General features: G+C 41.8%; 1 protein-coding gene across 1 annotated transcript in view; it reads left to right on the forward strand.

Moving 5' to 3' along the window:
- The first annotated feature begins 6117 nt into the window (after positions 1-6117).
- LOC124884095 (alpha-2-macroglobulin-like protein 1) overlaps positions 6118-26714 on the forward strand; it is a 47410-nt gene continuing 26813 nt past the window's right edge. Inside the window, exons 1-18 of the mRNA XM_047391730.1 lie at positions 6118-6259; positions 6372-6552; positions 6678-6834; positions 6990-7042; positions 8136-8156; positions 9860-10025; positions 10120-10204; positions 10306-10450; positions 13095-13206; positions 13303-13412; positions 13710-13877; positions 14000-14224; positions 21770-21833; positions 21968-22113; positions 22341-22490; positions 22642-22782; positions 22893-22974; positions 23097-23262. Coding sequence (XP_047247686.1) covers positions 6174-6259; positions 6372-6552; positions 6678-6834; positions 6990-7042; positions 8136-8156; positions 9860-10025; positions 10120-10204; positions 10306-10450; positions 13095-13206; positions 13303-13412; positions 13710-13877; positions 14000-14224; positions 21770-21833; positions 21968-22113; positions 22341-22490; positions 22642-22782; positions 22893-22974; positions 23097-23262 — 2258 coding nt within the window. The 5' untranslated portion in view covers positions 6118-6173. The remainder of the gene's footprint in view (positions 6260-6371; positions 6553-6677; positions 6835-6989; positions 7043-8135; positions 8157-9859; positions 10026-10119; positions 10205-10305; positions 10451-13094; positions 13207-13302; positions 13413-13709; positions 13878-13999; positions 14225-21769; positions 21834-21967; positions 22114-22340; positions 22491-22641; positions 22783-22892; positions 22975-23096; positions 23263-26714) is intronic.

Raw genomic sequence — 26714 nt, forward strand, 5'->3', positions numbered from 1 at the left:
TGGGCTGCTCTGCAGCAGCAGCAGCTCCCTGGAGTCCTGACGTGGGCTGCTCTGTAGCAGCAGCAGCTCCCTGGAGTCCTGACGTGGGCTGCTCTGCAGCAGCTTCCTGGAGAGTCGACGTGGGCTGCTCTGCAGCAGCGCCTTGGAGACTTGACGTGGGCTGCTCTGCAGCAGCGCCCTGGACACTAGACGTGGGCGATGGAGGATGGCAGTAAAACAGCCTTACTGCCGCTTCATACTCCATCTCAATCTGCCTTATCTTCTCCCTCAGCTCAGGAGAGGAATACAGGAGACCAGTCATCCTTAGGATATTTATTTGGCTTGCAGTGAACCTCAAGCGCTGCTCCAGCTCGGCAGGTGTTACCCCAGAACACCGGGCTGGAGCGAGCGCAGACGGCATGGGCGGAGGTGCAGCGAGCCTGGGAGACAGTGCTATGGCAGACGAAGATGCGGGCTTACTTGCTGCAGCCCTCAGCTGGCAGGGAAACCACCTCCTCGCCAGGCGACCGGCTGGGAATCCCTGCATGACGGTGATTCTTGCGGCAGTAGGAAGATGACAGCTATGTTGCCGGTACGGAAGCAGGTGGGGAAGTCGGAGCTGAAGCGGAGGGACAGAACAGCCCTCCCGAACTCTGTGGCGCTGGGCCGCCTCAAGCTCCATCTGTTCCAGCAGCAGAGGAGACGGTAGAACCTCCAAATCAGTTGGCAGAAGTCTCATCGCCTCCTTCATCTACTGCTTAACCCAGCGATCCCTGGCGCTCTCCTGCCTACTGTCCGCGAGGTCCTTGTTTGGCGGAAACTTACTGTCACGGTTCTGTCACGGTTTACTTGGAAATGGACCTCAGAATGCAGACGAGCAGGCAGCGTAATGGTGAGTGAAAAAAGGTTTTAATAACAAAAACTCACATTCAGCAGGAGTCAGGAACAAAACAAACGGGCAGGCAAGACAGGCATGGCAAGATCAAAAAGACAAGACTTGGTTTGAAAACAAGACATGAGCACGAGAGTGAAAGATGTTTCCGCAAAGACTAACAGAACAGGTGTGTATATATGGCGTGAAAACCAGGTGGAGTAAGGAGACAGATTAACTTGAAGCAGGTGAACTGAATAAACTTAATCAACAGAACAAAACGTGACTGGAGCAAAACAGAGACTCTTGAACACAAACTAGAAAAACATGAAGCAAAACATAATCAGATCTGAAAACCAAACTTGACAAAACATGAACAAGACGACAAAACAAAAGCATAACCAGGAAAATAAACAGAAACATGATTCGAAACTTGAACAGTGAAAAACATAAGGAAAAACCCCGAAACCAAAAACCAAACAACCCTACATCATGACAAATACAGTGACCTTTTTTACTCCACTGAACACAGTCAGCTTGTCCGAAGCCAAAGGATTAAGAGTACAGACAACACAATTCTTTTATGCAAGTATGAACTAGTGAGTGGGACAGGAACTGATAACAGGGAGGATAAAACCAAGAGCGTCTGGTACTCCCCAGAAGAGTGAAACTTCCCTAGTTCTCGCAACAAAAACAACTCCTTATATGGTAACAGCCTTACATAAAATTGGGTTGGACATCCAGTTTTGGGGCAGATGGGTCCATATGTCATCTTCTTCCAGGACATCCTCAGGGTGTGATAATTTCTGAGGTATGTATTTTACACACAGTTGAACCTCATGCGAACCCAGGAGATTTCTAGCACATACGTTACGGGAATGCATTTCGGATTTTCGTCATTCCTCTTCATACTCTGCCCAGAAACAACAGCTGTTTTGAGCAACGCAGTTTTTCAGTGCACTGTCTCTGCAAACGTTCTGTTTCTGATTTCCTCTTCTACAACGAATCATTTAAGCACTGAAAACTGTCATAAAGGAAATAAAACAAATCTAAATGAGACAAATGTAAGAATATTTCCAGCACCATCTTACAGACATAACACCCAGTGCATTTGTGGCAACTTCTAGAGGTTTTTACCTCATCTGTCTCTTTTAAAATTTTAACAGTTTGTCAAATGTTCTATCAGACATAACAAAACATTGTATTTGATTAATTCAAAAGCCAGGGATGCATACATCTCCAAAGCAAGCTCTCCTCTTGGCAAATCAGATTTTTATCTCGTTTTTCTCTGCTAGGAGTATTCACCTGTTATAAAATTAACTGTGAGAAAATGGTCACAGGAAGCTGAAAATGCTCAGCAGGGATGTTATGACAGACACTCCCAGCCACATGGAGGTGACATCATTACCATAACTGAGTGTGTGACTGCCTATGCAATCCTTTGTTTGGACAACACTCAGAAGAAAAATGAGATTCTTTCCCAGTAACAAACCCTGAATCACTAGAGACCTGAATGAATGGTTAAAGAAGAAAAAAATGAGGTTTCAGGGAGTGAAACAGCAATTTATTGAGAAACAGACAAAAGCAATTTAATGTAAAGATTAGAGAAAACAAGGAGGAATACAAAAAGAATTTGGGGAGAAATCTCTAGTGGAACAATGGTAAATGGCCTGCACTTGTATAGAGCTTTATCAAGTCAGAGGACCCTAAAGTCATCCACCCATTCACACACTGACAGTGGTACGCTACATTGAAGCCGCCCTGACAGAACTGACAGAAGGGAGACTGCCAAACAATCAGCGCCACCGAACCCTCTGACCACCATCAGCAGGCAAGGCAGGTGAAGTGTCTTGCCCAAGGACACAACAACTGAGATGGATGGAGCAGGGTTTTGAACTGGCAACCCACCTGTTACAGGATGGACCCCTGCCACCATCTCCAATGTCACCCCAAAATAAGAGGCATGTGGTCTGAGATGAAAAACACTGGTTTAATGCTGAATGAGGGTTGGATTGATGGGAGTCTGGACAGACATAATGCACTGAACACATTCTCCAATAGATTCAGCCCAGGAACAATCTTTGCATCCTCCTCTCCTGATCCCAGCCAAACAGACCTTCCAAACTCCCTTGTCTCATAGCTTCCCTATTACAGCTTGAGTGTGCATTGTCCACCCGGCCATAGCCCCTTCTGTTTTTGCTGCTCCATTTTTCTCCTCCTTTTGCCTGCCTGTATCTAGGAGTCACATAAAGAAGAGACTAAACCAGAACAAAGCTGCCAGGTCAGCCCATAAAACTCAACAAGCTGATAAAGAAGGCTGGCTCTGTTTGGGGAACTGCTCTGGAGCCTCTGGAGATGACTAACCAAGAATGATGCTTCAGAAAATGAAGACATATTGGACAACAACAGAATGTCTTTAGTCAGAAGTGTCTTCAGGTTGACTGTAACAGTTTTAAGCTTAGATAGTGTTGTGATTATTAATCTGAGAATATTATTTAATATTAATATTTTAATATTTTATCAAATAATATTATGGTCTGTTAAGGGTTGTCCTGTGAATACCGGCCCAATAAGGCGATGGTATTAGGACAAAATAGAAAGGTGTGAGACGACCTCTGACATTATTGAACAGCAAAAACTCTGCACACACATGGAATGAATTCACACAATTTCCTAAAATACAAGAATTTATTAACAAACATAAGTCAACTCAAAGTCAAACATATTTCAATTAACAAACTCTTTACTATGCTAAAACAATCCAACTAAACTACCAAGCAGAATTAAAGAATAATGACAACTAATGGACTATGTACAATATAAACAAGTTGATTAAAGATGATTGGAAATCATGACCAAAAAGAGTGATGCAACATTACCATGCAATTTTATTTATGTTTTAGAAGCAAGGATTATCTTGAAGAATCTGGAAGTGAAGTTAAGTTAGTCTTGGAACTAACTTAGGCAGTAGTCAGCAAACGTTTAGACAACCCTTCACAATGCAAGATCAGATAAAATATTATTTTAATAAAATAATGTTTTAAATAATGATTTGCTGAATGAAACCAACCTCCTGGATGACTAATTCTCAACAGTGTCTAATTAGCTGCCTTTACTTATTGAAATAATATTTGAAGAAATATTATTAAGGGAATATTTTGGAAAGAGCCAGATCTTTCGGGAGAAATTGGGCTTAATGGTGTTTACTTAGTTATCAGATTTAGTGAAATAATGTTTAGGGACTATTATTCACTAGCTTGAAACCAACAACCTTTCTGTTAAATATTCTGTAGCAGCAAGCACGTGTTCTTACCGGTTAGCGTTGAGCTAACAAAAGAAGCTGATAGCTTAGCACCAGAAACAAACACGTACCTTTAAAATACCAGGGTTAATATAAGGGTTAAAATGCATAAGCGCGGACGGCGCGTTATGAACAATCTTCTGTGTTTAACATCACCCTTGAAGTAAAGTTTGACTTAACTTTAAAAACACAAACACAGAACACAAACAGGGCACGTGTGCTGCAGATAGCCTGCTAGCACTAAGATAGCTGAGTTTCACACAAACAAAACCAAACTTCATAAATGAAAACTTTCAGATCATTTCATCCTAACTGTTATTCTGCACAAACCTAACCTCATGAACTGTGGTAAGAAATGCTGTCCAAAAGACGATGAAGTTTGAAGAAGGTAACTACAGTGAACAAATGGTTAGCTTCCTGCTAACCTCCTCAGCTTTGGGGGGGTTGAAGGTGCTCTGTGAACAAAGGGTTAGCTTCCCACTAACCTCCAGCTGTGGATGAAAAACGGCTTGTTGTGTCCGCCAACCACACTGCACGTTAACACGGTGGTGCACCGCGCATCTCTGTAGGGAACTTCTCTGGGACAGTTTGCATCTGCAGGCCTCACAGAGAAAGTAAGCAACTCTTACACCTTAATTTCCCCGTTCATGAATGAAAATACCGGATACACAGACAGTATTTCATTGGTACTTATCTTTGCATATGATCGATGATCGTTTGACATCCTTGGATCCAGTTGAAGAGTTTATGTCTGTTTGCCAGCAAAGAGACATCAGCGCGCTTGTCTCCCCTATCCGGTCCCTTTCGAAGGCCGTGTGGAAGAGGGCGGATGTAGCAACAGCTGTGCTTTTATTTGGGTAGTGGCGTCACAGGAAGTCCGCAGTTATCTGGTTTCCTGGCTGTGCCAGAAGAAGGTTAATGCACTTTATTTTGAAAAGTTCCAGAAGAGTTCGTACCGGAGTTTAATGTTGAAATCCATGGCTGTGGGTCCCAACAATAGTTTGAGTTACAACATTTAATCTGCCTTTGGGACAGATAAAGTATTTTTGAATGGAACTGACGTGAGACAGTAAGTTGGAAGAGTTTAGTAAAAGTGGATTACAAGGTACTTCAGTCAGTCAGTCATTTTCTATCGCTTATTCCATAGTGGGTCGCAGGGAAGCTGGTGCCTATCTCCAGCAGTCTACGGGCGAGAGGCGGGGTACACCCTGGACAGGTCGCCAGTCCATCGCAGGGCAGCACACAAACAACCACGCACACACTCATTCGTACACCTAAGGGCAATTTAGAGAGACCAATTAACCTAACAGGCATGTCTTTGGACTGTGGGAGGAAGCCAGAATACCTGTTGAGAACCCACACATGCATGAGGAGAACATGAAAACTCCATGCAGAAAGACGCCCGGCCGGGAATGGAACCCAGGACCTTCTTATTACAAGGCAACAGTGCTACCAACTGCACCACCATGCAGAGACACCTAAACAATCAAAATCAGTAAAAGAAAAAGAAAGGAACGTTTCATATACCTTTTTTTTAAGCAGTTGATAGCTTGTTTTCTGTCTCTTGACTGGCCCATAGACAAAGTCTGAGCCACACTGACCTCTGCAATGTCTGAGTAGGGTAAACAGAGAAGAGCAGATGATTGGCTTTCACTTCTCTCTGGATTAAACTCCCTTATTTTGTATTTGAAAGAATAGAGTTAGAGTTTTGTTGAAACTTTCATAACTGTGAATCCTTGCATTTGACTTGTGAAATTTGTACAAACAAAATGAAAGTTGCATTAAGTACTTTGCTTTGTGGGTAAAATTTTGATGAACTTTGTTATCTGTTATGTACACTGATGATCAAAGCAAACATCTGTTTGTAAGAAATGCTTACATTTCTGGTTGATATATTAACTAGATATCAGCAGGAGAAAAACATGATGTGTAGGAGGTTTGTACAGTCAGTTAAGTTGGGAGGAGTTTTTGTTATCTGCAGCTACTTAAAGTTACTGAATAAGAGGATCATTGCAGTCAGTCATGGGTCGTCCTGGAAACCAGATGTGGACATGGACGTGGTGTGTCATCTTATGTGGGGTGTGTGTTGGTCCAACGGTGGCTGAACCGTAAGTTTATATGAACTTTTTGAAAAACTATTTGTAATTAATTGAATATAATTTATGATTCTAGGGTTCAGGCTTTTTGTGATTTCTGCTATATGTATGAATTTGTCTATAGACATTACATGGTGACCATTCCTGCTGTTCTTGAAGCTGGAGCTGAGACCAAATTCTGTGCAAGTCTCATGGAACCTAATGAGACTCTGACCATGACTGTCACTTTGAGGTCAGAAGAAAAGAATACAACCCTTCATGAAAAGACGTCCAGGGAAGAGTTTCATGAATGCATTCAGTTTCAGGTCAACTTTCAAGAAAGACTTTGAGCTATTTGTCCTTTATAAAAACATATACATTTATTATCTTAAACAAAATTTGCAGCAAGAGTTTCATGCTTAATGCTATTATAACATTCTTGATTTCACAGGTCCCTTTAGTGGAAAATGAAGAGGTGACTAAATTTGAGGTGGAGGTGCAGGGAAACAAATTTTACTCGAAAGAAGTCAGGAAAGTCTTGATCAAATCCTACCCACCAATGTACTTCATCCAAACAGACAAACCGCTCTACCTCCCTGGACAGACAGGTAACTGGGACATCTGATTTACAGAAAACTGTTTCAATCAGTGTTCTCTTTCACAATCCATTAATTATGTTGGCAGTTAATACAGTATAGTGCAATTTCTTATTCAATTATGGTTTGTCTAAAACTTTCATATAATCTCTGAAAACAACTCATAGTTCATTTCAGAGTGTTCTCAATGGATACAAAGTTTAGACCAACCAACCAGCTGGTAAGTGGCAAAATGTTGTTCTTTTTACAAAATATATACATTTCATTTAGGGTCCAAATACATCAGAGTTTATTAGATTAATGTTATGGATATATTGCACTGTCTCTGTGAAGTGGGGTATATTGACCTCTAGACATGCAGGATAGGAGAATCCAGGGACACAGTTGTTTAAAGTGAAAACACTAAACGGCTAAACGTAAACTAATAATCGTCTATCTGAAAAATGCTGGTTCTGATAGGTATTATCAATTTAGCATTTCTTTGCTTGCTTACACAGGAAACAGTGCCTTGCAAAATAATTTTTAACCCTGATGCTTTTCCACATTTTCTCACATTACAATCACAAACTTTATGGTTTTTTCTTGTTGTTTTACATGATCAACCAATATAAAGTAGTGCATATTTGCGAAACAGGGAGAAAAATTATTGATAATTCTAAAAATGTTTTTGACATAAAAATATAAAAGTGTGGTTGATTTGTATTCACTTTCTCCCTGGCTTTTTCCTGGTCTTCAAGATGATGTTTGTTCACTAACAAACACCTAAGTCCTTTTCAGGACAGTTGAATTCAAATGGTCACCACACTTTTCAGTTTTTGTTTGTAAAACAAAATGAAAACAGTGTATCATTTTCATTATACTTCATAACTATGTACTACTTTGTGTTGGTGTATCACTTAAAGTCCCAGCAAGATACAATGAAGTTTGTGGTTGTAATGAACAAAAAGGTGGGGGAGTTCAGGAGGTGTAAATACTCCTATACGGCATTGTGTAAACCTCTTTAGCTCCCAGAAGTATCTTCTTGTATCTTCATGTCCTTGGATTTAAAGATAACTTGGTGGGGGTTACTTGGCTGGGTGTGCTGTTTAACTAAAGAGACACTGGGGACAATGTTCACAATCAGTCCACCGAAAGATCAATAGTTCAGTCCTGTACATGTTTGTGCCAATTTTTATCAACTTAATAAGGTTGTCACTTTAAACCATAAACTTAAATAACCATGACACTGCAAAGAGTTAATAAAATGTTTCACGTTAATCAGATTTCCTTCAGAGTCTGACCCAGAATTTTATTTTTCCTTCTTTGTCCAACAGTACAGCATCATCGAACTTGAGGTAAGAATATACCCAATCTTTTTTGTCTTTCAAGAAGAAATAAACTTCAATCTTTAGCTTTGTTTTTTCTACACCTGACAGCTCTTTATTTATGGTAAATATCCAATTGTGAGCTCTTAAGCTCTCAATAGCTAAGTATACCCATTATCCCCAGAATCCAGTTTCACTCATTTTGTAGTTTTGCTAAGCTAGAACTGAAGAGGTAAAAATAAAAAAGCAGCATGGATACATTTTTCCACAGCTTTCTAGTTTGTATCTTGTATGCCAGTAGCAAAGCATGGCCACAGCTCTCTGACCTTATGCTCTCATACAGTATGCGATTCCAAACATTCAAAAGGGAAGGAAACTTGGCCACTCCAGTATGTTCAAACCCAGAAATATCTTTGTTCAAAGAGCGACTGTGGCACAGGTGGTAGGAGTTCATTCTCTAACCGGTGGCTTGCTGATACGAACCCCCACTCTGTCCGTCTCAGTCCTGCCCTTTGGCAAGACACTTCACTTGGCTTGCCTGCTGATGGTGGTCAGAGAGCCCGGTGGCGCTGGTTGTATGGCAGCCTCGCTTCTGTCAGTGTTCCCCAGGGCAGCAGTGACTACAATGTAGCTTAGCACTGTCAGTGTGTGAATGTGTGCAGGAATGGGTGGATGATTGATTGTAGTGGAAAATGCTTTGGGGTCTCTGGTTTGTTAAAACTGCTATACAAGTGCTGGCCATTTATCATATGATCCTTGAAACAATCACACTCAGGAACCATTTAGTAAAACACATCATAAAAACCAATAAGGACAAAAAAAATAGCAACACAGAATACACACAACCTTACCAGAAGCCTAACATTTCAGAACAAAAATCAAAGGTGGTTTAAAGAACCAGCAAACAAATACAAACCACATAAAAAATCTGTCAGTACTGGTTAAAATGACACACTGTGCAGCATTTTTCCCAAAACCTGGTTAGATGACGAACCATACTGATTACTCCCATGATAAACAGTGACATAAACTCCAAGGCAGAAAAGAGAGCAGAAAAAAAGTAGCACAGCAGCCAAGTTTATTACGATTGAGGACAGTTAAAACAAATGAACACGACATGAAGCAACAATTTTTATTGTTTGATTTTATGTCCACTTAAAAACATATTATCCTGGTACCGATGGATGTCTCCATGTACCTCAGTTATTCAGCAGGCTGTTGATAGCTGTTGCATTACATGTAACATTACATGTAACATTACATGTAACATTACGTGTAACACAGGCTGTTGTCTGTTACTACCGGGCAAACAGCTGCATATAACACCTGTCCAGAACCCATCCAAACTAAAATGTATGAAAAACAGCTTATCCACTCAGCCCAATCCCATCATCCATTCATGCATCCTATAGAGCAGAGGTCCTCAACTACTGGGCCATGATTGGTATCAGACCTTTTGTCAAAAGGTACCAGGCCACGGAGCATTCAATTAATACCTTTAGAAATTTTATCTGTATTGACAATCACAGTATGTGAACGGTTTTATTTCAAAAATGCGGAAGTGCGTGTGCACTGGAGGATTGCTGTTGTGGTTGTACGGTAAAATGTACATTTTAATTCAAATATATATTTTTTATTATTACAAGTTCCAAGGCCCTCATAGAAATGCCTAAATGTCCCTGACAGTTCATCTCTGATGTTTGTCTATCATTGTGATTCACCTGACCGAACAGGATCCGAACAACAACAGAATTGGACAGTGGCTCAATGAAACATCCAACAGCAAAATACTGCAGCTTTCCTACCCCTTAATCTCTGAAACCCGTGAAGGAACCTACAAAATCATTGTGACAGTTGGTGAACATAAGACCTACCACCGCTTCAAAGTGGAGAAGTATGGTATGTTAGAAATGTTATTATTATTTTGTTTTTTAACAAACAAAATATTTTCTCTTTAAATCTACTTGGTAACATGTACTGTTTTGGTGTTCAGTTTTGCCCAAATTTGATGTGACCATGAATGTAAAAGAAGAAGTCAGTATTGGGGAGGAGAACTTTGAAACTAAAGTATGCTCAAAGTAGGTAAAGGTTATTTTCTAACAAATAAATACCAGAATTAAAAAAATCTCAAGCAGTTCCTTTCTGTGGATGACTCTGTGATCTGTTCTGATTTAACCAGGTACACATATAGACAGCCTGTTCCAGGAAGTGTCACAGTAGAGGTGTGCCGACCTCTTCAGCAGCATATTTATAATTCAGAAGTGGTGCTCATAAATCCTGAAGAACATCAGATATTACCTCCCTGTGAGATAGTCACAAAGCAGGTAGAGTTATACACATGCAGTTACACATATGCTGCACATACCGGTACCTGTACTAAAATGTACACGGGGATTATGGTGTGGGACTGTTTTCCTGGAATTAGGCTTGGTCCTTTTGTTCTAGTGAAATTAACTCTTAATGCTTTGAAATACCAAGACATTTGGGACAATTTTATGCTCCCCTCACCAGGGAGAAGGCTGGAAATAGCTGGCAGCCTTCAAGACTGGCTCAAGATGAGGAAGGATTTTTTTCCTTATCCTCTGATCCACCACACCATCAAGGCCCAGCGACAAAGGGCCCTAGATGAAATTGCCGCATCTATGAGGAGATCTCCAGCTCTTCCTCCACCCGCCTCTCCACCGAAGCTCGACATGGTTTTCCAGCTCCTGATCAGCCATCACCACTGCTCCCGACTCATAATCCTATTCCTGGTCCAGTTCCGGAAGGGTTCATGAATGAACCGCCTACACACCCCGATCCTGTTCCTGGTTCTGTTCCGGGAGGGTTCATGAATGAACCGCCTCCACACCTCGATCCTGTTCCTGGTCCCAAGCCGAGCCGCCCTCACACTCTGTTCCTGTCCATGAGGGGCTCGTGGATGGACTGCCTCCATCCCTGGTTCCCGGTACGGAGGAGTTCGTGGAGGACCTGTCTCCACTTCCTGTTCCTGTCCCTGAGGGGTGCGAGGATGCACCCTCTCCGCCTGCTGTGTCTCAGCGGCTCCGTCGCAAATCTCCACCTGGTCACGCCGCCGGCCGATCAGATCATCGGCTCCTACATCACCGGCCTGCTCAGCTCCTACGTCGCTGGCCTGCTGATCGCCTGCCTCTAAGTTGCCGGTCTGTTGATCGCCTGCCCCTACGTTGCTGGCATGCTGATCACCGGATCGGCCAGGGACGGCCCGCTGATTGCCGGATCTGTCGGGGACGGCCACCGGTCTGGCTGCCTGAACTCTAGATCTGCCGGGGACGGCTTCCGGGGCGGCCGCCTGAACTCCTGCCCTCCTTCCAAGGCCCCCTCCGCCTGCCCTTGTCGGGTTGTTTTATTTTTGGTTCTTGCCCTCCTTCTGAGGTCCCCTCCGCGCGCCCTGGTTGGATGTTTGTTTTGTTTTTGTTTTGTGAGCGTCTGGGATCCGCCCTTAAAAGGGAGGGGCTATGTCGTACCTGCTTGTGTTTTGAGCTCTTGAGTTTTTTTTTTGTGGTTATTTTACGTGGTCTAGTCTTTTGTTTTCTGTCTCCCTGCACCCCAAGCCCACACCTGTTCTGTGTTTTCCCCTGATTCTCTGGACACGTGTGTCATTGGTTCCCCCTGCTGTCCTGTTTTCTTATTTAAGGCCGTTTGTTTCCTTTGTTCCCTGCTGGTTCCTTATGTGTTGTTAGCACCCGTTAGCCATTGCACACACAATATTTGTGGATCGAGTGCAACATGCCAACTTATTGCATGTGCTTTTTTTTTTATTGCACAAGCATTTTAGCGCTCTTTATTTAGAATCTTTGAAGATCAGGCTCAAAGTGTAAAAGAGAAAATGGTTGAAATCAATTTATCATAAAGAAATATCCAGGCAGTAGTGTTGATGGAAGTGTAGTGGAAGTACACAAAAAGAACCCTGCATGTTCTTAAAAAATAACTGTATATTCATATTTTTAAGGGGATTTGGAAATGGTGAAGACCCTGCCCTTTAAATGTCTTTGACAATGTGAGCATATGGTTGAGTGGGGTCAAATTATTTTTCCTTCCTCAGCCTTGCTAATTTCTTTTGTGTTTTCAGAAATGGAATGTACATTTTATTAATCTCAAATTGCGTTTTAAGAATTGCAGTGGAGGTTTAAGCAGTTTACAAGTTCGTGTTTCCAAAACAACCACAAAGGTAGACCTTTAACACTGTGTTGGTAGCTGCAAATCAAATTCCAAATTTGCAAGCTATTTGCAGTGTAGGATAACATATAGTGCTTATAATGTAAACCATACAAGGACTCATTGCTACTTTAAGTGGACATGCATTAACCACTAGACAACAAATTTGGGATAAGACATTTTAACTTTGATTACTTGTGATGCTCCCGAGACTGTGTCACCGTGAGCAGTAAGCCATCTAATGCAAATCTGAAAACCACCATTGGTCTTTGCTGTGGAATTCTGCATTTTGATTTAGGACTAAACATTAACAGGAAAAACCTAAGAAATGTGTTAAAATATCTTTCAATATGTGGTATATATTGCACTGTTAAAGTAAGCAAACACCTTTAAATTCCAGGGTTTAATGCAGAACTTAACTGTTTTTCTCAACTTTGTGTTGTGAAAGGTATGACAGGTTCTCCTTTCTTTAGCAGGATCAAGTTTAGTTGGTCATTCAGCACCTTTGTTGGGCTTGTCACTTATGTGGGTGTAAAGCTAAGTGGTACCTTACTGAACTAAAGCTGAGCTAAGTCCAAATAAAAAAGTCATGTTAATTTGTATTGCATTACTGATATTTACTTGCCCTAATTTCTGTCATACACTTGTGTGGAGTGGAACAGGGTGTGTAAGTGTTTGTGTCAGTTTAATGTGCTCATTTTAAAATATGTAAAATATGTAAAAGTTTAATATGATTCTACATTTTATTTGTTCCATTCATCTGCATTATATTTTCTTTCCTTTGCTTTTTAGACTGACAAAACAGGCTGTGCTTTGTTTGAAATGTCAAGTTTTACCAAAATTGACACAAAGGTAGTACGTGATGAACTTTATGTAAGTGCCACTGTGGAAGAAGAGGGAACAGGTAAGTCTTGTTTACGTACTCCACATTTCTTTTCATAAGCAGACTTTATTACAATGATCCTGAAGAAATTACAGGCAGATGACTGTTTATATTCAGGTGTTTCACTCTCCCAGACGAAGAGGATAAAGATTTCATACATTATTGGAAAGCTGGCTTTTGTTGAACCTCCCAAGATTTATGAACAAGGAACAAATCTGGAGGGAAGGGTAAGAATAACACAAAGCTGTGAAAAATTATTTTTCCCCATCCAGATTTCCCCTGTTTTAGGTTTTTTTTGTCATACTATGTATATTCAACAATATAACAGAGACTGGGCAAAATAAGATCCATGGGAGAATCCCAAGGAAAAACATGTAAATGTGAAAAAAGCAGAACTAGGAGAAATTAGTAAGGGGGGACATGCTTTTTCCATTACACTCTATGTTGAATTTTTGAACGGTTGGTTTTTCAAGTCATATGGTTCATTGAACTATTTTTTTAACTCAGAACTATATTTTCTGCAGGTCAAGGCTGTTCACTACAATGACACACCCATTCCTCACATGCCGCTGTACTTGTTTGAGGGTAATATTTGGTCTGTACGCTCACTGCAGAACCTTACAACTGACAGCGATGGTTTTGCCACATTCTCTTTCAGCACAGACAAATTTACTGGAAATATTGATCTCAGAGTAAGTAAATCACAGCTCTAAAACAGCAGATTTACTGCACTAAGAAAAACTAAAATAAAAACTAAAATCTCTGTTTGCTTTTCAATTATCTCATTCAAAAGTATTTTTTTTTCTATAATCAGATAAGCGCCTCACCAACACTGGAGCCCCATGCATATAGAAAAACTCACATTCCCACAGGACGTCACATAGTTCACCAATCTCAACCTCCTGTTGACACTAAAACAGTCAGCTCCTTGAAGATAAAGTCGAGCAATACAGCACTTCCTTGTGACAAAGAAGTGGACATCGCCACTGATTACAGTTTTGTGCATGAACCACAGGGATCTGTGGACATCATGTATCTGGTGAGTAACTTCTCTGGTCACCACTATGATTGATTTTTCAATGAGTTTTGAAATTGGCTTTCCTGGACAGTTGCATGTCATAACTTAGCAGCTCCTCAGGCAGAAGAAAGTTGTTTTCATCAAAAGTACAACTTTTAGATTATATCAAGCTTAAAACAAATTTACAGTTTAACTTAGCACAGCATTGCTAACTTCTAAGTATTCGAAGAATGTATTGTATTTTCATCAATAAAAGTGTCACTGTACACTACTCGTACTCGTGACCTTCTGCTCATTCGGGTGATTTTGGCCTGGGTGATGAACAGGTCCAACTCCGAGTCCTCAGTCCCTGCTTTAACCAAGGAAGGTGTGATGGCGGGATTGAGGAGATCCTTCAAGTACTCCTCCCGCCTCCTGATAATGTCCACCGTCAAGGTCAGCAGCTCCCTACCCCCACTATAAATGGTGTTGGTGAAGCACTAACAACACCCCCCTCTCCCCCAAAGTACAAATCAGTTTGCAAGAATCACTTGGAGTCCAACAAATTGTCCTTATCATTGACCTCATTGAACTCCACCCAGGTCCCAGTTTTTGACTCTTCAACAGCCTTGGCCTCATAAGTCCTGCAAGCCACATCACTTACTGCCAGTGTCCACCATCGGGTTTGGGGATTGCTGCCGCAACAGGCACAGCAGCCTTAAGGCCACAGGTCCAGTTGGCAACAAAAGGTATCAGACTTTGTGTTCCCAGCCTTGCCCAGAATCCGAGAATAGGTCACCAAAAGTGGGAGTTGAATATGTCCCTGACCGAGGGCCCAGCCAGATGTCCCCAGCAAACCATGCGGCCTAGAAAAATAATAAAATCAGGATTTTAATAAAGAAAGGATAAAAAAGAGAAAAAGGAATCTAGACTTTAAAGACGTGTTTAAAGAAATTGCTAGCAAGAAGACTCAGTGCTGCTCTTGAGTCAGGCTAAGCATGTGCGGTGATAGCTGTCAGATGGATTTTTTAAGAGAAAGATTTGTGTTTCAAGGAGTTCTTTGTTCTTATCTTGTTCAAAAGTCTGCTGTTTTTACTATTTTGAGATCTTCGTTCTTCGTCATCTTCCGCTTATCCGGGACCGGGTCGCGGGGGCAGCAGACTCAGCAGAGACACCCAGACGTCCCTCTCCCTAGACACCTCCTCCAGCTCCTCCGAGGGGAGCCCAAGGCATGTCCTGGGCCGTCCCCTGGGCCTCCTCCCGGTGGGGCGTGCCTGGAAGACCTCCCGAGGAAGGCATCCAGGAGGCATCCGGTATACAGGTCCTTCTCAAAATATTAGCATATTGTGATAAAGTTCATTATTTTCCATAATGTCATGATGAAAATTTAACATTCATATATTTTAGATTCATTGCACACTAACTGAAATATTTCAGGTCTTTTATTGTCTTAATATGGATGATTTTGGCATACAGCTCATGAAAACCCAAAATTCCTATCTCACACAATTAGCATATTTCATCCGACCAATAAAAGAAAAGTGTTTTTAATACAAAAAACGTCAACCTTCAAATAATCATGTACAGTTATGCACTCAATACTTGGTCGGGAATCCTTTTGCAGAAATGACTGCTTCAATGCGGCGTGGCATGGAGGCAATCAGCCTGTGACACTGCTGAGGTCTTATGGAGGCCCAGGATGCTTCGATAGCGGCCTTTAGCTCATCCAGAGTGTTGGGTCTTGAGTCTCTCAACGTTCTCTTCACAATATCCCACAGATTCTCTATGGGGTTCAGGTCAGGAGAGTTGGCAGGCCAATTGAGCACAGTGATACCATGGTCAGTAAACCATTTACCAGTGGTTTTGGCACTGTGAGCAGGTGCCAGGTCGTGCTGAAAAATGAAATCTTCATCTCCATAAAACCTTTCAGCAGATGGAAGCATGAAGTGCTCCAAAATCTCCTGATAGCTAGCTGCATTGACCCTGCCCTTGATAAAACACAGTGGACCAACACCAGCAGCTGACACGGCACCCCAGACCATCACTGACTGTGGGTACTTGACACTGGACTTCTGGCATTTTGGCATTTCCTTCTCCCCAGTCCTCCTCCAGACTCTGGCACCTTGATTTCCGAATGACATGCAGAATTTGCTTTCATCCGAAAAAAGTACTTTGGACCACTGAGCAACAGTCCAGTGCTGCTTCTCTGTATCCCAGGTCAGGCGCTTCTGCCGCTGTTTCTGGTTCAAAAGTGGCTTGACCTGGGGAATGCGGCACCTGTAGCCCATTTCCTGCACACGCCTGTGCACGGTGGCTCTGGATGTTTCTACTCCAGACTCAGTCCACTGCTTCCGCAGGTCCCCCAAGGTCTGGAATCGGCCCTTCTCCACAATCTTCCTCAGGGTCCGGTCACCTCTTCTCGTTGTGCAGCGTTTTCTGCCACACTTTTTCCTTCCCACAGACTTCCCACTGAGGTGCCTTGATACAGCACTCTGGGAACAGCCTATTCGTTCACAAATTTCTTTCTGTGTCTTACCCTCTTGCTTGAGGGTGTCAATAGTGGCCTTTTGGACAGCAGTCAGGTCGGCAGACTTACCCATGATTGGGGTTTTGAGTGATGAACCAGGCTAGGAGTTTTAAAGGCCTCAGGAATCTTTTGCAGGTGTTTAGAGTTAACTCATTGATTCAGATGATTAGGTTCATAGCTCGTTTAGAGACCCTTTTAATGATATGCTAATTTTGTGAGATAGGAATTTTGGGTTTTCATGAGCTGTATGCCAAAATCATCTGTATTAAGACAATAAAAGACGTGAAATATTTCAGTTAGTGTGCAATGAATCTAAAATATATGAATGTTAAATTTTCATCATGACATTATGGAAAATAATGAACTTTATCACAATATGCTAATATTTTGAGAAGGACCTGTAGATGCCAGAGCCACCTCAACTGGCTCCTCTCGATGTGGAGGAGCAACGACTCTACTCCGAGCCCCTCCCAGATGGCCGAGCTCCTCACTATATCTCTAAGGGAGTGCCCGGCCACCCTATGGAGGAAGCTCATTTCAGCCGTAGGTTCATGGCCATAGGTGAGGGTAGAAACGTAGACCGACCGGTAAATCGAGAGCTTCGCTTTTAGTCTCAGCTCTCTCTTCGCCACAACGGACCGGCACAGTGCCCCCATTACTGCGGCGGCCGTACCGATCCATCTGTCAATCTTCCGCTCCATTCTTCCCTCACTCATGAACAAGACCCCGAGATACTTGAACTCCTCCACTTGAGGCAGGAACTCCCCTCCAACCTGAAGAGGACAAGCCACCCTTTTCCGGTCGAGTACCATGGCCTCGGACTTGGAGGAGCTGATCCTCATCCCAGCCGCTTCACACTCGGCTGCGAACTGCCCCAGTGCATGCTGTAGGTCTTGGCTAGAGGGGGCCAGCAGGACCATGTCATCCGTAAAAAGAAGAGACGAAATCCACTGGTCCCCAAACCAGACCCCCTCCGGCCCTTGGCTGCGTCTAGAAATCCTGTCCATAAAAGTTATGAACAGGACCGGTGACAAAGGGCAGCCCTGCCGGAGTCCAACATGCACTGGGAACAGGTCCGACTTAGTGCCGGCAATGCGGACCAAACTCCTGCTCCGCTCGTACAGGGACCGGATGGCCCCTAATAAAAGGCCCCCTATTCCATACTCCTGGAGCAACCCCACAGGGCATCATGAGGGACACAGTCGAATGCTTTCTCCAGGTCCACAAAACACATGTGAACCTGTTGGGCAAACTCCCATGAACCCTCGAGTACCCTGTAGAGCAGGGGTGCTCATTACGTCGATCGCGATCCACTGGTTGATCGCGGAAGCAGTACTGGTCGATCGCAGCCTGACGTTAAAAAAATATATTTGTCAGCCTATCAAACATCCCGTCACCTGATTGACATACAGGGCAACCATTCAGATGACAAGAAATGTGGAGCGGCATTTTCGGACTGTTCATGGAAAATACGACATCGACTTTCCGCTGAAAAGCTAGCTGAGAAAGAGAAAGGTGGAGGAACTAAAATCCCAGTTGTCCGGACAGCAGTCATTTTTCATTCAACAAACTTCAAAAGTGAAAGCCGCCACCGAAGCATCGTTCCGGGTGAGTCACGCCATCGTTAAAAACATTAAGTCATTCCAAGACGGAGAGATGGTAAAAGAAGCATTCGTTGAAGCAGCTGACTCAAGTAATTCAGGTAATTACAAAAAATGTAAATAATTATTTATTATGTGTGTTGGCAATATTGGCTTATTCAGTAATGCAAGGTACATCAACATACATTGTACATACAAAGAATCCTTAATAAATCTGAAAATAGTTATATGTTTTGCATTTTTGTAGTGGGTAGGTTGATCATTTTGACTTGGTTGTTTTATAAGTAGCTCGCATGCTGAAAAAGTGTGAGCACCCCTGCTGTAGAGGTTATAGAGCTGGTCCAGTGTTCAACGGCCGGGACGAAAACCACACTGCTCCTCCTGAAGCCGAGTTTCGACTATCGCCCGGACTCTTCTCTCCAATACTGGCGTAGGCCTTACCAGGGAGGCTGAGAAGTGTGATCCCCCTGTAGTTGGAACACACCCTCCGGGGGACCACCAACCCAGTCTGCTAGTCCAGAGTCACTGTCCCCAACCGCCACGCAATGTTGAAGAGGCCAACCATGACAGCCCCACAACATCCAGAGATTTGAGGTACTCAGGGCGGATCTCATCCACCCCCGAAGCCTTGCCACCATGGAGCTTTTTAACCACCTCTGTGACCTTAGCCTGGGTGATGAAAGAGTCCAACCCCGAGTCCCCAGTCTCTGTTTCCACCAGGGAATGCGTGATGGCAGGATTGAGGAGATCCTCGAAGTACTCCTTCCACTGCCCGATAATGTCCTCAGTCAAGGTCAGCAGCCTCCCAACCCCACTATAAACATTGTTGACGAAGCACTGCTTCCCCATCCCGAGGCGCCGGACAGTTTGCCAGAATCACTTCAAGGCCAACCAGTAGTCCTTCTCCATGGCCTCACCGAACTCCTCCCAGGCCCCAGTTTTTGCCTCTGCCACAGCCCGGGCCACAGCACGCAGGGCCTCACAGTACCCGTCAGCAGCCTCAGGAGTCCCACAAGCCAACCACGGCCGATAGGACTCCGTCTTCAGCTTGACAGCATCCCTTACTGCCGGTGTCCACCACCGGGTTCAGCAGCGCCAGCCCCTCTCTTCACCCGAGTGTCCAAAACATGCGGCTGAAGATCTGATGATACGACAACAAAGTCAATCATTGACCTCCTGCCCTGGTGCCAAGGGCACTGATGGACACCCTTATGTTTGAACATTTTGAGATGATGATGTTAATATATTTTTATGTATTTTGATTGAAAAGTTATACCTCCTATGTACATTATACACTCACTGGCTACTTTATTAGGTACACCTGTCCAACTGTTTGTTAACGCAAATTTCTAATCAGCCAATCACATGGCAGCAGCGCAATGCATTTAGGCATGTAGACATGGTCAAGACAATATGCTGCAGTTCAAAGCGGGCATCAGAATGGGGAAGAAAGGTGATTTAAGTGACTTTGGACGTAGCATGGTTTTTGGTGCCAGATGGGCTGGTCTGAGTATTTCAGAAACTGCTGATCTACTGGGATTTTCACACATTACCATCTCTAGGGTTTACAGAGAATGGTCAGAAAAATAGAAAATATCCAGTGAGTGGCAGTTCTGTGGGCGCAAATGCCTTGTTGATGCCTGAGGTCAGAGGAGAATGGCCAGAATGGGTCGAGCTGATAGTAAGGCAACAGTAACTCAAATAACCACTCATTACAACCAAGGCATGGAGAAGAGCATCTCTGAACACACAACACGTCAAACCTTAAGGCGAATGGGCTACAGCAGCAGAAGACCAGACCGGGTGCCACTCCTGTCAGCTGAGAACAGGAAACTGAGGCTACAATTCGCAAAGGCTCACCAAAATTGGACAATAGAAGATTGGAAAACGGTTGCCTGGTCTGATGAGTCTCGATTTCTGCTGCAACATTCGGATGGTAGGGTCAGAATTTGGTGTCAACAACATGAAAGCATAGATCCATCCTGCCTTGTATCAATGGTTCAGGCTGCTGGTGGTGGTGTAATGGTGTGGGGGATATTTTCTTGGCACACGTTGGGCCCCTTAGTACCAATTGAGCATTGTGTCAACGCCACAGCCTACCTGAGTATTGTTGCTGACCATGTCCATCCCTTTATGACCACAGTGTACCCATCTTCTGATGGTTACTTCCAGCAGGATAATGCACCATGTCATAAAGCACAAATCATCTCAGACTGGTTTCTTGAACGTGACAATGAGTTCACTGTACTCAAATGGCCTCCACAGTCACCAGATCTCAATCCAATAAAGCACCTTTGGGATGTGGTAGAACGGGAGATTCGCATCATGGATGTGCAGCTGACAAATCTGCAGCATCTGTGTGATGCTATCATGTCAATATGGACCAAACTCTCTGAGGAATGTTTCCAGTACCTTGTTGAATCTATGCCACGAAGGATTGAGGCAGTTCTGAAGGCAAAAGGGGTTCCAACCCGGTACTAGCAAGGTGTACCTAATCAAGTGACTGGTGAGTGTATGTTTTATAAACCCTATGTTTTTTAATCTTTCAAGAATGTTACGAGAATTTTTCATTTTGAATTTTCACAACACAAAATGCATAAAGACTGAAATATGGCCTTCAGCACTGTTAGGGTTTTTATGACTTTTTGTATTGTTTATCACTCATCTAATTGCTTTTCCCTCCTTACATGTTACAGGAAGGGAGATGGTCACAAGAATGAGTTATGCTTTTATTCTTTTATTATTTTACTAGCAGCATCTGGGGGCTATACACCAGGTGCCCACTTCCCACTTCCTCAAGACACATGAACCCTAACCTTTCTGACCCCACACACACACACACATATACACACACACACACCCACCCTGAATGATGTTTGAACTGTGTGTGACCAGGCATGTATAAATAAAGAGAGAGGGGGCTAATACTTCGTAGTTTGTGTTGCACAGCTACCCTTGCCGCAAGTATAACTGACTCTGTGTCGTTCCTTACCTCTGAGTTGACTAAATAATACCTATCAAGCACATTTTTTATGTCTGCTTGGAGTCTCGCATAAAACAGCAAATTGCATACTGTATGCATACTGTTGCATGTACAATTCACAACCAGTTAATATTGTAAATATTGTAAATATTGGAGGGGGGTGGGATTAGATTTTGTGTCATGGGGCCCAAAGTTCCTGGCTACGCCCTTGATGTAACCAAGGTATGCATCTAAAAACTAAGGCTACAATTAAACAATTTGGAAATTGTATAATACCTTATATCACAAAGCTTAAATCAGTTACCAGCTGTCAGTCCAATAGAGCACCAATATATTTTATCTGCAGAAACTGTTTTGCCTATCTCCAGTAGCCACTGGATGACAGATGTGGTAACACCTTGGCAGGTCACCAGTCATTCCTGTTTCTTTCTTTCTCAAATGACCATGTATTGCATTATTTCTCTAAAAATAATCAGGTCTTATCTAGAGGAGCTATTGTCAGTGGAGGACATAAACAAGTTCAAGTGGAAGATAAACCAGGTATGTAAAGACTGACATTACACATTCATAAAAATCCAAACATTTCTCCTCACATTTGAATTAATATGTTAACATCTGTGTAAGATGGTTTTCATGGTTATTTTTGGAGTGTAACACTTGGATGGATTTTTCAGTGAATGAGGGCGAGGTGTCCTTTAAGTTGAACGTATCTCCAGACATGGTACCAATGATCCAGGTTGTGGCTTATGCTGTCCTCCCCAGCATGAATGTGATTGCTCACAATGCCGAGTTCTCAACAGAAAAATGTTTCAGTAATAAGGTCAGTAGAAAAGAGAGCAGGTTGCACCTAATATAAAAAACACTAGTATCATAATCCTGACCGTCCTAATAATAAAGAACCAAGGTATTTCATGTTAAACACATGTTAAATAATTTTTTTCAGTTCATGCTTTTATTCAACATCTGCAAAGTTACTTAAAAAAACAATTAATTTGATAAAACTATTGTGTAAGTAATGTTATGTGTAAATCATGTGTGCTTGTTCAGGTATCTTTGGAGTTTTCTCCATCTTCCGCTGTCCCAGGAGAGGAGATCAAGCTACAGCTGACAGCCCAGTCTGACTCCCTATGTGGAGTCAGTGCCATCGATCAGAGTGTCCTCATCAAGGAGCCCGGAAAGACTCTGGATGAAGATAGGGTAAAAACTAACAACATTTAGCAATTTTTACACACATAACTTCTATGTTTTGTGATAGAAGGAAAGTTCTTGAATTAATTTTGTTGCTGAGACACAACCAAAGAAAAATTGCAGAACAGTTTCTAGCTCTAAACCATGTTTTTCTTTTCAGATTTTTTCCATGCTGCCTGTCAAGAAAATTTCATATATACCATACCAGGTTAGCGATCCTGATGAATGTCTGCATGTGAGGCCAAAGAGATATGTTTTACCTTATCCGTCTGAAGAAGGGGAAGCCCATAAAGTTTTCCAGGTACTAAGTGTACAGCAACCATACAATACAAAAAATATGAATTATAAACGTGGCCTTCTTTTGAAATATTTTTCTATGCACTTTTTATTGTTTTGTCTAAAACTGTGTAGAATGTAGGACTGAAAACCGCAACAAATTTGGTGATGACAGTACCATCTTGTCTTAAATTCAAAGGAAGAGAATTTTATCGAGGTATGTCATCTTGGTTACTTTTGACCTGTCTCGTGGAACAGCACAAGAATTCGTCTTAAAAAAAACCGGAAGTGTGCCACTTGTTATTCACTTTTGTTTCACTTTCGTCTGGTTCTTTACAGGAGTACACGTAGCTTATGATCGAATAAGCAGAGTGGATTTTTTGAGTTCACCAGTGGGTATGAGACCGGGTGTTGTTGGTGAAGCAGGCACTATTATGGAACAACCATTGGTAACAGTTCGCACTTTCTTCCCTGAGACGTGGATATGGGACCTCGTGGAAACTGGGTGAGAGTCTGAGTCAAAAGAGTTTATGTTCAGAAATAGTTAAAAAAATAACTATCATTATTCAACACACACACTGAATCACCCCTTTTTGTGACCCCACACAAAGAGAATAACGTCCAGCCATCAACATATTTGGAGTCAATTGGGAGTTTTGTGAAATGAACATAGGCAGTGTGCATTTCTATTGAACTATTGGAAAACACAACTTTTTAATGTCTGGACATTTTTTTCTTGGGTGCTTGAGTGCCTCATTGGTCTGTGTGAAGGACTTAACATCTGGGAAGCATTCCTGTCCTCATCCTGTGTCATTTTGACAGGTTTTCGCTTGCTTTTTTCACATGTTGGTTATTTTTGTGTCTAGAGCAGGTAAAATAAAATTTGGCGTGAGATGAGTTGAGATGTGGTGGTTGGTTTGTTCATTTGAATACTCTTTCATTTGCCAGAGTTTTTCTTAATTTATTTTGTGTGTTTACCTTTACTTGATTGTATTGTGGGTTTACATCATGGACCATTTTAAACCATCATTGTACTTTTTTACTTACCATTTTCCTGATATAGATTTTAAGCAAGTTCCAAACTACATTAAAAAGTATATTTAAGAAAAAAATATTAATGTTTATAAATTAGTCAATCTCAAAAGTTCTCAAAATTAATCTGAAGATTGAAAACTTTACTTTTTCATTATAGTGAGCCATCTCTATCACACTAAGTGAAAGCCCTGAGGGATTACTGTACATTTCTTGGGATTCAAGCCATTGACATTTCAATTAAAAATGCAAAAAATTGACCAAAGCTGATATCAATACAATCAAGAATTCAATTGATGATCAACCAAACAAGTAATGCACTACTAATTAACTAAAACAAAAGAAACAATTGAAAAGAAACACCAAGCAAACAACATTAAAACAACACCGATTTTGATGTATGCCCTACTTGGAAAAAATAAATAACCAAGAGCGTAACAATCATTAATGTTGACCCAAAAACCTAAAGGTCAACACACAGCATTGTCAGACCAAAAGATATGCCCCTATCATTTTCCCTACTGGGTTAATATATAACAAGGAGTTTATTTAATCTTGGAAATCATAAATAGGGACATCATAGTGGCCATAACTCTGTTGGAAAGAATGAGTTAGATTCCAGCGAGACAATAAACCTTAAGTTTACTTCCAAACTGCGCGTTGGTGTTTTAATGTGTGTACATACATAACTAAATTAAGTTTTCCATGTATACAAATAAATAAGGACAATTGAAAATATTCTTTTATGCAGCAGATCCTACTTTAGGGCCTGAGAATTTCTCTGCATCATACATTTATAGGGTAGGTGATAGTGGCAACTTTAAAGAATATGTCCTATACAACGTAATTTATAAAGCACTTAAAAACAAACACAGAAGTGAAAGTGTTTAAAAACAAACACAGAAGTGAAAGTGTTTAAAAAGATGTACCAATAAAATTCAAAATTATTAATATAAGAAATTACATGGACATAAAACCAAGATTACATCACATAAGACCAACACCCCATTAAGTATTAAAAGCCAGAGAGAAAATATTTGCTTTTAAAAGAGAAGTACAAAAATGGCCAGGGAGGTTGCCTGCCAATGTATAGTGGCAGATCATCCCAGAGTTTAGAACCAGCTACACAGAAGGCCCAGCCCTCTCTGATTTTACTCTTGGTTCTTGGTACTGACAAGACCAAAAGGTCAGGTGACCTAAGAGAACGAGGTGGCACATAGGGCTGTAAAAGCTCAGAGTTGAAGAGTGTAAGGATTATGATTATTGATTAATGAATATTTATCAAAAATTCTAATTAAAATTCATAATTCAGGAAAATAGTTTTCTCAAGCAAAAATCATTGCTTACGAATATAAATCAGAGATGTCCTCTGGTGTTGTGGCTATGGGCTCAAAGCACATAATAATTACAATTAGTTAATTATCATTAATAATTGGTAATTATTAACCAAAACCACACTAAATGTCACTGTTTAATCAGCTGCTTCACCAATCGGTGGGAGAACTTTGACCTTATTTTGACAAATAAATCACTCTTGCACAAAATAAAAACAAACGCTTTTCTTATACATATATATATATATATGAGAACATTTATTGAAACCATATAGCCCTGATATAATTACTATTCTGGTCCAAAAAACCTTACCTAACTAACAAGAAATATTCTACACAAAGGGGATAAGGATTACCTAACAAGAATAATAAAAGAAAAAATATATGCGCATTGAGTGTTAACTTGGAAAGAGGAGCCCTCCTGGTGTGCAGGTGTCTTGATTGCGGCGATCAACTGGTAAACGGTGGGCTGTGCCCTTAGCCACTAGCAGCTGATTGCCCCAAATCTCAAACAAAGAGTCATAAAACTCTGAGGCGGGAACTCAGTGGAAAACTCCAGTAATAAAACTGGAACAAAGGAGTGGTCAGGTGAGGCCCAGACCGCAGCTGCTTTGAATGAAGAAACCTTTAAAAGTCCAACTTCTAACTCCTGACTGATTTGCGATCAGCTGGACAAAAACATGAACAAGCACCTTGCACAGCATAAAACACTTCAATCAGTATTGCATGCAACAAGTTGATACCTTGGATTAACTACTGGTGATGCTAAATCACCTTAAACTCTGCCTTACCCAGCCCAGACCTCTAAATACACCTATTCAATTTGATATAAAAAGAAAGAAATTACTTTGATGTTGATTTCTTCTGTCCACCGGTTTGATGATGATGGGTCAGAGGTCTGATAAGAAAAACGGGGGGTGACACGCGTCTGTGATCAACTCAAATGGTAAACTTCTCATCCATCCAAAACGTCTGTGTGGAGGAAAAGTTTGCCTGCGAGCTTTTGACTCTCCAGATATGCGCCTCCATTGCATCCTCCTGTGAGACACGCTGGAAATGGCAACGAAAATTTATTTTCCACGGGTTTTATAATCCCGGTTGACATCAGAGCTGCGACATCTGTTGAGCTTTTGTCTGTTAGTTAAAAGACGCACAGCAGCATTTGGTGTGCAGGTGTGTGATTAAAGACCTGCTGACAAAATAATGGGCATTACAGTAATCCAACTGTTTGGTTACAAACCATTGATTACTGTCTCCAAGTGCTCTTTCTGTGAGCATGGGCCAGTCTTGGCCAGTTGCTGAAGCCGGAAGTGTCATAATCTGCCTGTGTTTGGCGTTTTGAGTATGAGTTCTGTTCACTTTTCTCTGCACTGCCATGTTCTTCATTTACTTTATTTCAGTTCATTCATGTTTGATTCATTCTTGTGCGTTTCTCACTGTTTACATTCTTTTGGCGGTCACATTGTTTACTTATTTCAGTTCATTCATGTTTGATTCATTCTGGTGCTTAGGTGTTCTTCCCTGAATTCCTATGTCAGATTTCTTAGTTTCTAGTTCTAGTTTCTCACTGTTTACGTTCTTTTGGCTGTCA

The sequence above is a fragment of the Girardinichthys multiradiatus genome, chromosome 18, assembly GCF_021462225.1.
Source record: "Girardinichthys multiradiatus isolate DD_20200921_A chromosome 18, DD_fGirMul_XY1, whole genome shotgun sequence".
NCBI classification, from domain to species: Eukaryota; Metazoa; Chordata; class Actinopteri; order Cyprinodontiformes; family Goodeidae; genus Girardinichthys; species Girardinichthys multiradiatus.